The 12860-nt window shown below is 37.7% G+C and overlaps 2 protein-coding genes across 4 annotated transcripts; one reads left to right on the top strand and one right to left on the bottom strand.

The window, feature by feature from the left end:
* Positions 1–2166: 2166 nt before the first annotated feature.
* On the top strand, positions 2167–6509 carry LOC122081079 (CBL-interacting protein kinase 2-like). Of its 3 annotated transcripts, none has more exons than XM_042648045.1 (2): positions 2167–2482; positions 4550–6509. In XM_042648045.1, the coding sequence occupies exon 2, from the start codon at positions 4876–4878 to the stop codon at positions 6205–6207; it is 1332 nt and encodes a 443-aa protein (XP_042503979.1). In that variant the 5' UTR covers positions 2167–2482; positions 4550–4875; the 3' UTR covers positions 6208–6509. The 3 variants fall into 3 exon arrangements, with proteins under 3 accessions (XP_042503979.1, XP_042503978.1, XP_042503980.1); XM_042648044.1 differs by having other exon boundaries at positions 2167–2490; XM_042648046.1 differs by lacking the exon at positions 2167–2482 and adding an exon at positions 2501–2622.
* A 2966-nt stretch (positions 6510–9475) lies between these two features.
* LOC122081081 lies at positions 9476–12274 on the bottom strand. The gene is made up of 4 exons (XM_042648047.1): positions 12076–12274; positions 11045–11183; positions 10342–10475; positions 9476–10251 (listed from the first exon to the last, which is right to left on the bottom strand). Exons 1-4 carry the CDS (start codon positions 12213–12215, stop codon positions 9606–9608), a joined length of 1059 nt encoding a protein of 352 aa, XP_042503981.1. The 5' UTR covers positions 12216–12274; the 3' UTR covers positions 9476–9605.
* Between the last annotated feature and the right edge of the window lie 586 nt (positions 12275–12860).

Raw genomic sequence — 12860 nt, 5'->3', positions numbered from 1 at the left:
GCTTTTCAGAACTTACTTCAAATGGATTGACCCAATAATCTTGTCTTAAGAAAATGTTTAATTAAAAGACTATCACCACGTGCATTTGTACGTGTATTTTTACTAGTATATATATATATATATATATATTTTGTAAACTTTGTGTACACCTATCATCTTCCTCAAATAGGGTTACAAAAATTTCCACTTTCCATAAGTTATAATGTTTTTTAATTCCAAAAAATGTTCCCTTTTCAGATTTACGGTTTCTGGCTAGCGTAAGCTCAGCTTAGGTTGGCTTAATGGTGAATGGCTTAGATTCTTTTCTTGGAAGGTTTCTCTCTGCCAAAAATCTTCTTTGACAAATGAAAATTTCTATTTCAATTACTCCTTAGGAAATCTCCTCCTGCCCAATCTTTGGCTTTTCTATTTCCAATGGCTTAATTTTTATTTTAATTTTATTTTTTGTTGAGAGGCTTAAACTTATTCTTAGGAAATCTCCTCCTGCCCAATCTTTGGCTTTTCTATTTCTAGATTCTGGCTCTTGATGTGATTGAAGCAAAGATTGGTAAAAATCATGAGTTGGCGGATATCCTCTCTGTCGAGGATCCGTGAAGGATTGTGATCCCATCTAACTAATTTTTCTTCCAACTTTCTTCAATCTCTCATATACATCTCACAGACATGATACATGTATGGGGCATGCCGATGATTTTGGGCTATGTGTTCCATGTGTAGAGTTACATGCATGTGAGAGGTTAGAAAGAGAAAAAAATTAATTGGAGAGATTGACCTGCCTCCTCCAATGGAGGTTGCTAATGTCATCCAACACCTCATTTGCCAGAAGATTTTCTTTGTAATTTGTTTCTTCTGTCGTGTTTTTAAGGAGATTAACAGTGTGGTTGATTCATTGATTGGGAAGACTTTGTCTTGTGCATATCAGATAGTTTGATCGCTTCTCACTCTTTGATTGTCTAATCTATGTAATCTAGATACCTTGCGCTATTCGCACATAAATAAATAATCTCATTTCTACCAAAAATAAAAAAATCATTCTTTAGTTTTGACCCTGTTTTATTTTGTTTAGACCCTATTTTAAGTGCTTGGATCAACCTTTTACAACTTCAACAACGAAAAAACCCCTCATTTGATATAAATGTAATCCATCGATCTATTTTCAAACCCTAATTTGATATAAACATAATGAGGGTTATAAATGCTTGGATCAATCCATGCACCGATCTATTTTAAGTGTTTGGATAAACTTTTTACATCTTCAACAACAAAAAAACCCCTCGTTTGATATAAACATAATCCATCGATCTTTTTTCAAATATTAAAATGGATAAGACTTATCATCCACATCGGCTAAAATATTAAAAAACAATGATTTATGAGGTTCCATGTTCAGTTTAAATTTGGGTAATTTGATCTGATTCGACGATTCCTATCATGAAACTGAAATCGAATCAAATTGAACTAAAAGAGATTCTATATTTTAAAATCAAAATCAATTTGATTTATTTTGATACGATTTTAAACGATTTCAATTTCAATTCTAAATTGCTGTCCAAAGACAAAACCTCTACACACCTTGGTCTACATGCAAGCATAATCACCTTAGATCTCCTCATCAGCATGCATGGAATTTATGTGGTAGAACATGATAAACCATTGGACTTGAATTTTTTCGTGAGATTAGAAAGAAGAAAAAAGGGATATGATCCTTGAGCCCATAATATGTACTAAATAGAAAATTTCAATCCGATGATCTAAACCATTCGAACGAGGGAGGTGTTCTGTGAAGTTCAAAGTAGGTGAACAAGTGTGAAAATCATCTGCAACCCCTAAGTCAATGTAATAAACATCGGGTGACTAGAAACCCCTTGGGGTGTGTGTCCAAATATACTCTCAGTCGCGGGATGCTCAATGCACTTCGTGGCTTGGTGTAGACAATTTGAACCATTACCAAAAGAAAAAAAAAGACAATTTGAACCCGATAAACAGCATCTTATGATATTTATCAGCTTTTACCGTGTGACGGTTAAAAAAAAAAAAGAAAAAGCAAATTCAGGACAACTGACAACTGGCTACACCGGTATCCTTTTAGGTTTATACTTTATAAAGCCTTGTACAGGGACGGTATTATGTGCCGCCCTAGGCCGTGTGTTGCTGCCTTCTTCCTTAGAATATTCCTTTTGTAGTTTTATGATCATTTATTTTTGGAATTTAAAAAAAAAAATCAACAATAAATAGAAATAGCCACATAGGGATCCCCGCGGAGGAAAATTCACACTTTTGAAGAATCGTTGTTGGAAGCTGTTGGCGTTGGCCGTATCTACCCTTCTCTGCTTTGTTCGTTCGTTCGTTCGTTCGTTCGTTCGTTCGTTCGTTCTTTGTAGCCGTTTTCCGCCTACGCGTTTTGATTCTCCCCTTTCTTGTTCAGAGGTTTGGATCTGTTCGATATTCTCGTATCGACCCTCTTTCTTCCAATCTTAAAAGGGTATTGAGGTACGTGGTTTCGGTGATTTAAATCTCTTATCGAATTTTGGAACCATGAGATTGCTTTTTACGCTCTTGTGCTCTGGTTTTAGGGTTTTGCTTGATATGATGTCGATCTTCCCTTTTCATGTCCTTGATGTGGTTGGTTTCTCAGAGCTTTTAATTGCTTTATGGTTCTTCTTTAGAATGACTGAATGAATTAATTCAGTTTTATTGTTCTGATTAGATTTTTGTCCAGTGAACTGTCCTTTTTTTTTTTTCCTTTTCTTTATGATGTTGATCAATTTTGATACTATGCTGTGTTCAATAGGAAAAAATGGTTGTCTTTCTTTTTTGGATAGGATCGTGGGACTTGGTGTTTTAGTCCATCAGATCGTTGTATTAGTTGCTAAAAGCTCCATTTTTTTCCTGATGTTTAATTTGTAATCCTGACCTCTTTCATCCGAAATGGGAATCGATTTGATTATTGTTAACGAATTTCTGCATTCTTGGAGTACTAGGTTTGTTTGATTTTGCGTTTGTTTTTCATTCTCTTTTGTCCATCAGCAGAGGATGTCGGTGATTATCAATAGTTCTTTAGTTTGTTATTTGTTTTTACATTTGGTTATAATTGAGGGGAAGAAATGCTTGTCTCCCTTGTACTTCCTCGGAATTGTTTGAGAAAGGCTAACTGAGCCGGCTATCTTTCCCCTGCACCTATTTTCCTCCTTTTATTTATTATTCTGTTTTCTCATCTTTCCTTGTTTGTCTATATTTTTTCCATGAATGTGTTTCTTGTTATTCTTAGATGCAGATTTGTTTTCCTAGAGCCAAACCATGAATTGTTCTAATATTGATTTAGAATATAAACAATATATGGCATAATCCTTTTGTTTTCTCTCTCCACTGATTATATTCTTGACTTATAGGAAACTGGCAATATTAACAGTTTTGTGTGGTCTTAAATACATACATCCAAATTAGAGGTGTCAATTCTGAGCCCGCATCGGTAGGCCCAACCAAGCCCAACACTTTTATGGCCCAAACTAGACCGGCCCATTTAAGCCCAACACATTTATTAAATGGGGGTTCACGGTGTACGTAGCTAACCCGTCAGGTGCCCGACCGAACCGACACGTTTATATGCCCGACTTGAACCGACTCATTGTAGCCCGACCCAACCCGGATCCCTTTAATACTACTAAAATTCTGAGTTTGCCACTACTAGTAAGAAATTAATTAAACTTTCTTACCCTTTGTTTTGTAGTAGGATTTGATTTAATTAAGCTTTATTTTGTAAGTTGTTATAGTCATAATCTCTTCTTTTTTTTTTTTTTTTTTTTTGAAAAGAACAACCATAATCTCAACCCACTTTAGAATAGAATTTTAAGGTAGGCACGTTTAAAGCCCGTTTAGATGTAAATAGGTCCATAGCCCTGTTAAGGCCCGTTTAAGGAAGCCCAATTAAAGCCCGACACCGAACGGCCTGATTATAAAACATACCATGTCCTCCAAAGCTAGGCCCATTTACTTAAACGGGTATTCACGGTGCAAGACTTTCAAGTGGTCAAGCCCGATTAGACCTGACTGAGACCGGCCCGGCCCGACCGGTTGACACCCCTAATCCAAATGTTGACATGCTTCTAGTTTTTTCCTATAATTTTGCTGTGTATTTGATCCTGTAATTTAAATTATTCAGTAGATTCTCACCATAGGATGTTATCGTATTTCTTTCATTCTTTTTTGTTTCCCATATAAAAATTTCTTTATTGATTTGTGGTTACAATATTTTTTTTTTTTATTTTCTTTTTAACATTTGTAAACCGGGAAACAGCCTCTCTCTGTAAAACGGGGTAAGGCTGTGTACAGTGTACATTATGACCTTTCCCAGACCTTGCGGTGGCAGGAGCCTCGTGCATTGGTACACACTTTTTTATTTTACATTTGTAAACATGAAGATTGATTTTCAATTCTTTATTAAGACCCCAATTTTTTGATAAGTTGAAACCTTGACCATCTATTGCTGTTCTATGTGTTTATTCTAGTCAGCTGAAGATCAAATTTTAACTTCGTGTTATTTTTCTTACAGCATCTCTCTGGTTGAATACTTGAAAGAAAAATACCTGGGAATGCTGAAAAATGTGCTTGAGTGTCAAGAATTCCTTCTGTGAGGCCAATGAGCCTGCGGCTCTACATGAGCTCCCCTCATTCATCCTTGATGAGATTCAAAATATAACTTCCCGGGTCCGTGCTCGAACGTGCAATGGGGATACAAGCCATAGAAAGCTCGTTATGTTTAAACCTGATCATTGTGAAGATGGTTGAGCTTCTTTACTCCTAGTAACTCTTGCTTTTTGTGTATATTGTGTAAGCGGGAGAGGATAACTTATTACGTTGTAGGGGTTGTATTTCGGGATGGATAGTAAGGGGGGTGTGTTGTTACAAAGGTATGAATTAGGGAGATTATTAGGGCAAGGCACTTTTGCCAAGGTCTATTATGCGAGGAGCCTTAAAACTGGCGAGAGTATGGCAATTAAGGTAATTGATAAAGAGAAAGTTTTGAAGGTTGGGCTGGTTGACCAGGTTAAGCGAGAGATATCTGTAATGAGATTGGTTCAACACCCAAACATTGTGCAGCTTTATGAGGTTATGGCTAGCAAAACCAAGATTTACTTTGTCATGGAATATGCCAAAGGTGGTGAGCTCTTCAACAAGGTGGCCAAGGGTAAACTTAAGGAAGATGTTGCAAGGAAATATTTTCAACAGCTGATTAGTGCCGTGGATTTTTGCCACAGCAGAGGTGTTTATCACCGGGATTTGAAACCTGAAAATCTACTTCTAGATGACAATGGAAATCTGAAGGCTTCAGATTTTGGGTTGAGTGCCCTTGCTGATTCCAAGCGCCAAGATGGGTTGCTCCACACGGCTTGTGGGACGCCTGCATATGTTGCTCCAGAAGTAATCAATAGAAAAGGGTATGATGGATCTAAAGCTGACATTTGGTCTTGTGGGGTGATTTTATATGTTTTGCTGGCTGGCTTTCTTCCATTCCATGATTCAAATTTGATGGAGATGTATAGAAAGATTGGAAAAGGAGAGTTTAGATGCCCCAATTGGTTCCCTACAGAAGTACGCAGGCTGCTGTCTAAGATTTTGGATCCAAACCCAAATACTAGGATTTCCATGGCAAAGATTAAGGAAAATTCTTGGTTCAGAAAGGGTTTGGAATCCATATCAACAACTGAAAGAGAAATTAAGGAACTGGCTCCTATGGACGTGGATTCAGCTTTCAGCCCTTCTGAGAATAGCAATGCTGCTGCTGAGACAAAGCAAGAGCTTGCCAGACCTAATAATTTGAATGCTTTTGATATTATTTCTCTTTCGGCAGGGTTTGACCTCTCTGGTCTGTTTGATGAAGATGCCCACAAGAGGGAAGCACGATTTACATCCAAGCAGCCTGCCTCAGCTATCATCTCTAAGCTGGAGGAAGTTGCTAGGTTGCTGAGATTTAAGGTGAAGAAGAAAAGTGGAGGACTGTTGAAATTGGAAGGATCAAAGGAAGGGACGAAAGGTGTTCTTTCAATTGATGCAGAGATTTTCGAGGTTACTCCATCTTTCCATTTGGTGGAGCTAAAGAAGTCTGGTGGAGATACACCAGACTATCAGAAGATATTAACACAGGATATAAAGCCAGCTCTTAATGACATTGTTTTGGCTTGGCAATGTGATCCACAACAGCAACAATAACAACAGCAGCTGACATCTTGTTTTTGGATTTGGCAAGGTGCTTTGAAGGAGTGGGAGCAGCAAACAGTTGCGGCAGCATTTTTCACGAGTGTGCCCATAAGACACTCTTTGCACCTTGGGCTTCCTAATTTAGAAAAGATTATTCTCTTTGTTATTTGTGCCTTCCTATAATCCGTACATCCATGTTATTCGTACCTTTTCGTACTGTTACTTGGTATCTGTTTTTGGTAATGGTGGTGTTTATTCATGTTGACTACATTGAAGTATTTTAATATCTATGTGAACTTTGTGTGTTTGTTTCAGTTTTTTTAAAGACCCATGCAATTGTAATATTACTTTTCTTCACATCCTGTTGTGCTTTTCTTCCAGAAGATTCATTTTTATCCTGCTTTGGTTGGTATTAGATTGAGATACCCTTACCTAGTTCATCTTATCCTTAGTTGGTTCGCTACCACGTGGGGAGGTTCGATACAATACAAGACACCCATTTTTTTTGCTGCTGGGTACAGCTTTTTGTTCACCATAAGAGGATTCACGGGAGTATGAAATCTCTCACTTAGAAATTTTGAACTGTCCCACAACTACTACTGTTTCTCAACCTGTTTTTATGACAATTTCCTGAATTATGGATCCCTATCAGATGCTGTTTATATCATTTTAAGACCTCTGGATATAGCTTCTTAGTTTGATTCGTAAGAACTGTAGGACCAGTCTGAAGCACGAGCACCCACTGCAATGCAAGCAGGCAGCAAATGAGGAAAAAGTCCCCCTTTGGGGGTGGGGGTGGGAAGGGTGGAGACAGGTGAAGCTACTGAACCCATATCAATGTTTTAGCCTCATCAAGTTCTCAATCCGGGTCACTCATTCTTGGGTCTTACCGTCTAATGTATTTTTGGTGTTGACAGCGAGTCCATGAACAAATCAGTATTGTATCCCCTTTTGTTCATTCCTTTTGTTCTCTGTCAAACCCCATAAGAGTAAGATGAGAAATCTATCCCAGACAGGCCGTGTCTGTTTGTAGGGGTTTCACAATCAACGTGTGGGAACTCTCTCCAGATCATTCTCCACCAACCAAATGAAGTGGGATGGGATGTTAGTGCTTCTGCCGTCATTTCTTTTCCTTCCATTTCCATGATATTTCAACCCACTACACGTAGGGTCTTGTCGTTGGTACAAATTAGTAATCTTGTTGAAACCATTAACCCAAGTTTATTTTGTCCAACCAGCAAGCATTGGTATGAGTAAGATAGGGTGGGAAATTGAAGATTTAGTTTGGAACCTGCAATAATTAGCAATTCTTGCCTCCTTGGGGATCTTGTACCATATTTTTCATTTTTGAAAATTCAGATCAGACCAAGAGGATGCATTTCCTGGTCAAAAAAATTCAGCAATGGAGTACCTGCAACAGTCCAGTTTTATGTTTAAACATACACATACAACCCCGATGGTTGATTGTTACGTTTGGATCATAGTTAGTTAAAATGAGAACCCGACAAAAAAACTTTGTTTGGTATGGTGTGTTTAGAACGGCTTAAAATTTGAAGGTGACAGTACAAATGTGGTTAAACATTTCAAGAATGGCAAAAAAATGAAAATGGATGGTTCATGTTTTAAACGTTTAAATTTGAAAAATATTTGACCAAAAATTGCAATATAAACATATAAATTGTAGTACAAACTCATGTCTTATTGGTTAAATATTAACATTGCATATGTACCAAAATCAAAATAATAATAATAATAATAATAATAATAATAATAATAATAATAATAATAATATTGCATGTGTGGTGTATAAGTTTATATAATATCAATTTATTTTTATTTTTAGAAATCAAAATTTAAGTTTTTTAAAAAAGTGCCAGCAAACTTGTTTTAAACTCGTTTTAAACTTTTGCTGTATTGTGGGTGATTTCCTTTTGATATCATTCAGATCAATTCAGAAAAATCCATAAAAGGAATGTCAAGAAAAATGGAATTTAAAATGCGTTTCTAGTAACTTTGGCTGGATTAAATTGTGATAATTGGCTATTATTACTAATATCATATTAATCAACGAGTGGAAAGCTGGCTTATCACCAAAGGAAAACAAACCGGTTTACATTAAAGGTGTTCCCATTGAAATGTTCTCTGAATTGAAAGTTCGGAACCCTTGGCTTAGCTTCCATCTGTGCATCTCTTTCCTAGCTGGGCTGAGCAATACAGTTCCGGATATCCTAGTACAGGAAACATATATACCCCGAAGTTCCAGATCTTTGCCAATAAAGAACTAAGCATTCTGAGCTCAAAAGTCTCAAGGCAGAGATGGACTGCACAAAGCAACAGGACTCATGACAGTGCTTACACGCCATAGACAATGTTGGCTTATCATTGTTGTGATGGAATATCCTGATTCTTAAGCTTTATGTAATCAAGGAAGGGCTCAACCTGAGACAAGGGGAATTGTTGAATTGTGTTGAACTGAGAAGGGGGAAAATGAAAGCTTCATGGACAGCCTGGTGGATCATACTAAATATACAAATACTTGTTCTGACTTGGTGAATATCCAACTTGAGTTTCTTGTATCACAAACCAAATTTTCTGTGGGAAATTTTTTTGTATGAATAGGAAGAATTACTGTAGGATGTGAAGCCCTGTGAATACTTTATTAGTAACATACTCTTTCTGTTATCCAATAAAGAGGTTCGATGAAAGAAGTTTTTTGAGTATATTTGACAATTTTCCCCCTATGAATACTCTTTTGGTCTCTCCAATGAGCTACTTACAGCTAATTGAGCATCCCATCCAACTTTGGCACAATGAGCAGCAGCTAAAACAGCAAGAGACTAGTAAAAGAGCGGTAAAATTTCATTGGATTTGACTGGTAAGAGAAGGGGGGAGTGAATCAATCTAAATTTAAATAAGACAATATAACATATTGTTAGCTTAGGGGAGGAGTGTTCAAAAGGAGCAGTTCTTGAGATCGGCGTTAGATATATATTTATGCATGCAGTTAAGTTATATTTAACTGTAAAGGCATCATCTGTTCTCTTTGTTAACTGTTCTTGTTCACCAATTCCATGTTTGCTGGAGCTTTTTGCCCACCAATTCTTTATCAGATGTTTCGTCCTCGAAAGTGACTTCTGAATGAACATATTTTGCCACATGGCTGCTACTCTTCAAGGCCTTAATCACATTTTTGTTCCCCACCCTGCCTGTATGCATGATAGTTATTTAAACCATTCTAATCCTTACAGTATTTCAGTAAGTTCAGATCAGACACCATAAATGGATAATACACTCTTCTAATTGAAAAAGGAATTTCCAATTAACACATGATACATAGAAGTAGAAAATGCTTATTTCAGAGCCAGAAATTGCTTTTTATGTTTTTAATTGCATATTACAAATCCGACATCTCATAGTTGGATGAAAACAGGAGACTCTGTTAAGTCAATAATTTTGGGGAAATTTGGGGAAGCTCTCTTCTTAAGAATGCAGTTAGGAGGGGGAGTCAACAAATTTATTATCTCAACTTCCGAAGAGGAAAGAAGACCATCAGTTGATGTTGGTTGATCATTCTCAAAAGCTTTGGGTGTTTGCAGCTTGTTTGGCTGACATGATTTCATATCATCCTTCTCCATAATCTCAAAGGGATCTCTATCTTCAACTGTTTCTTCTGTATCCAAAGAGCTGGTTATACCACATTCACCAGCACAAACAGGAACCCTGTGGTCTCCTTCCTTTGGAGTGAGGGGGCCTATGGGCTCTCCAAAACGATAATCATCTTCCATCCTTCCGATTTGTACATGAGTCATTTCAATGCTACAATGATATTTGGCAAAATCGTGAACTTGTATATTCATCTGTGTTACTGGTCCATCATCATATGCACTTTCAGCTACCCAGTCATCTTCATTATTCATTAAAATTTGCTCATCTCCCATGTAGCAGGGAAGTTCGTCCATTGAACAAATTTGGGCTTTCATATGCACTGGCAAGCTCGGGCATCCAGCAGTGTGTTTCATGTATTTTGTCGAGAAAAAGTTAACAGTGAGGTTCAAGCTGATGGAAAGGAAAGAAAATTTAGGGACAGATAGATAAAGATGTGGTGAGAGAGAGAGAGAGAGAGAGAGTTTCTAGTAGATATTTTACCTCTGCCATGCAGGGAGATTAAGCATTGTGTGGGCAAGCTTGATCTTATTGGCAACCCCAGAGACGGATTTGAATTCTGCAGCTGCTTTTCTAACAGCCAAGGACTCCACTGGATGCTGCCAGGCCCACTCAAACTGCAATTTCAGCAGATAAAGTACTTGAGTATTGTCAAACAATGAAACTTGACTCTTACAAATTACAACATAAGGCTGGATGATTTGGGTGGCTTGATGGAATATAAGCTCTTCTCTACACTCAACAAATTACAATCCTTAGTCCAGCAGAAGAATCACTTTTATTATCACGATTATCCAAGCAGGAAGTAAAACACAACCAATTATCAAAACAGAAATCCATCATCCACTGGAAGGTTAGGACTGACATAATACAATTTCCTTTATAAGGCCAATCAAACAAATAGCTCACTGAATGAACAAATTTAATCCATGGGTAGATGTCACACATTGGTCACAGATGCAAAATACAAGTTTACCAGAAGTAGAAGAACAACTTAAAAACAAACTAAATGAAGCACTTCCAACTGAAAACAGTAGGGTAAAAGTTTCATTCTAGACATGGCAAACAAATATTAATTTCTCAGGCAGATAATGGTTGCCTATGAATCAATAAGAAAAGACAACTATCTCAAAGTAGAAGAAATTTCTTCACAGAAGATATCTATTTAGGGCTTAGGATATGTAACCTGGAGTGCAGATACGTTTGTTGGGAAACCATATATGCATAATACCATTTCCCAAGGACGCTTTGTCTTCGTCCTCCATGCACCACAATTTATTTCACCATTATGCTGCCTAATCCGACGACAAGGGTTGATTGTAAACCTATAATTGCACAAATAAGTATGTCTTGTTAGTTGAGCCGTTGTACAATCGTCTCATGAACCATTTTAAAAGTGAAAGGATATTCCTCAAGAGTTGAGTTATGGAGAAGATACAGTAAGTGAATTTTCCTGCCTCACCATTCATTATTCTGATTTGAGACAAACATCAAACAGATAGACAACAATTTATATGGATCAAATCGGAAGAGCCAAATTTATTACATGATCATAACCATATTCTAAAGAAGAGAAAAAATGTAAAATGAAATTATCGATCAGATGATTCTTGCTCATCCAAATACATCTGTTCATTTATGGAAAATGATCGAAATAAGAACATTATTCCCTCAAAGAAAGTTTCAGATCAGCCCGATAGAAATGTTTGGCACCGGGTACGTGCACCCGCAAGAAGAAGCATGCTCCATCAATGAGTTAAAGTAGAGAATAGAGATAGGGCTCGAGTATATTAGGGTCCCCAGGAATTAGATCTTGACCTGGGCTTTTGAAATCAATTCGAGGCACAGAAGAGATTCAAATCTTTCTTGGATGGAGTCCGACCATTGATTGGATCCATAATTTCTAAACATTTGAGATATTCATAAGTCGGTCCGAAACTTTAAGGTGGGAATTCACGAAAACTCTGAAGTCAGAGCAGTTAAAAGACTGTTCTTTGTGTTAGAAAAACTAAAAGCAATGATGTTCAAGGGAAATTGGATTGCATAAATCAAAACCAAAGAACTCCTGGTGCTCAAGTTCCAATTAAACTATGATCTGAGATTCATTAATCGCAGATGGAGCCAAAAACAAAAAACCTTAACATCAGAAATAGGAGATAAAGAAGAAGAAGAAGAAGAAGAAGAAGAAGAAAGAGAGAAGCATGTCTGAGTACGAACCCTATATAAGTCTGGCCTTTGTGTCTTGGGCTCAAGGAGCAGAGGAGGTAGCAAGCGTAGAAACCTTTCCCTCCTTTCCCTGTTCCGTTGCCTTCTTCTTCTCCTGTTTCTGATCTTACTCGATCTTTTCCTTTCCTCATCTCTCTCTCTCTCTCTCTCTCTCTCTCTCTCTCTCACATACACACACACACAATAGGCGTTGAGCGCCGAGTTCTGAAACAATTCGACCGTTAGTTTACCCCACCCCAAAATGACCGTTGGATATCTTAATTCTGAAGTTCGAATTTTGAAATATGGAACCAAATCCTCTCCAGCCGCACCGATGGGACGGCTCCCAGCCTACGGATGCGGGCACGCACCCCACCACATTGGTGTTCATCCCAAACCTCCCAACCATTGGATAGTTGCTAAGGATGCCCAGCAGCCAGAGAAGTTCTGAGTCCTAAGTGGTACTTAAAAATGGGATTCTGTTGAAAAGCACACACTCAGCGCCTAAGCACGAACCCCAAGAGACTCCCAGTCGTTGGATGTAAATCCCCTAAAATGTCTAACCTACCATAACTCACGAGCACAAGGCATTAGATAGAGTGCTCCATTAGAGTCCTGCTTCGGTTGTCCTTAGGGAACCTCTTGTTGAGCACAGTTGGTATGTGTGGCATGGTTTGAGGTACCGGCATAAATGCCTACAGTTACATGAGAGAACATGGTTTTGCACGACTGCCTACATCCACTCTTGGTATAGTTTAAATCTGAAAAATAAACATAAATAGAGTTGCATGGTATAA

Source organism: Macadamia integrifolia, chromosome 6, assembly GCF_013358625.1.
Source record: "Macadamia integrifolia cultivar HAES 741 chromosome 6, SCU_Mint_v3, whole genome shotgun sequence".
Classification (NCBI taxonomy): Eukaryota; Viridiplantae; Streptophyta; class Magnoliopsida; order Proteales; family Proteaceae; genus Macadamia; species Macadamia integrifolia.
The sequence above is the reverse complement of the archived record's forward strand: the minus strand, read 5'-3'. Positions and strand labels throughout refer to the sequence as shown.

Coding starts and splice junctions, on each gene's coding strand:
- LOC122081079 (XM_042648045.1), top strand. CDS start 4,876: ATGGATAGTAAGGGGGGTGTGTTGTTACAAAGGTATGAATTAGGGAGA.
- LOC122081081 (XM_042648047.1), bottom strand. CDS start 12,215: ATGAGGAAAGGAAAAGATCGAGTAAGATCAGAAACAGGAGAAGAAGAA. Junction 11,184..12,075: donor AAAGGCCAGACTTATATAGG/GTTCGTACTCAG, acceptor GTGCAATTATAG/GTTTACAATCAACCCTTGTC. Junction 10,476..11,044: donor CAAACGTATCTGCACTCCAG/GTTACATATCCT, acceptor CTGAAATTGCAG/TTTGAGTGGGCCTGGCAGCA.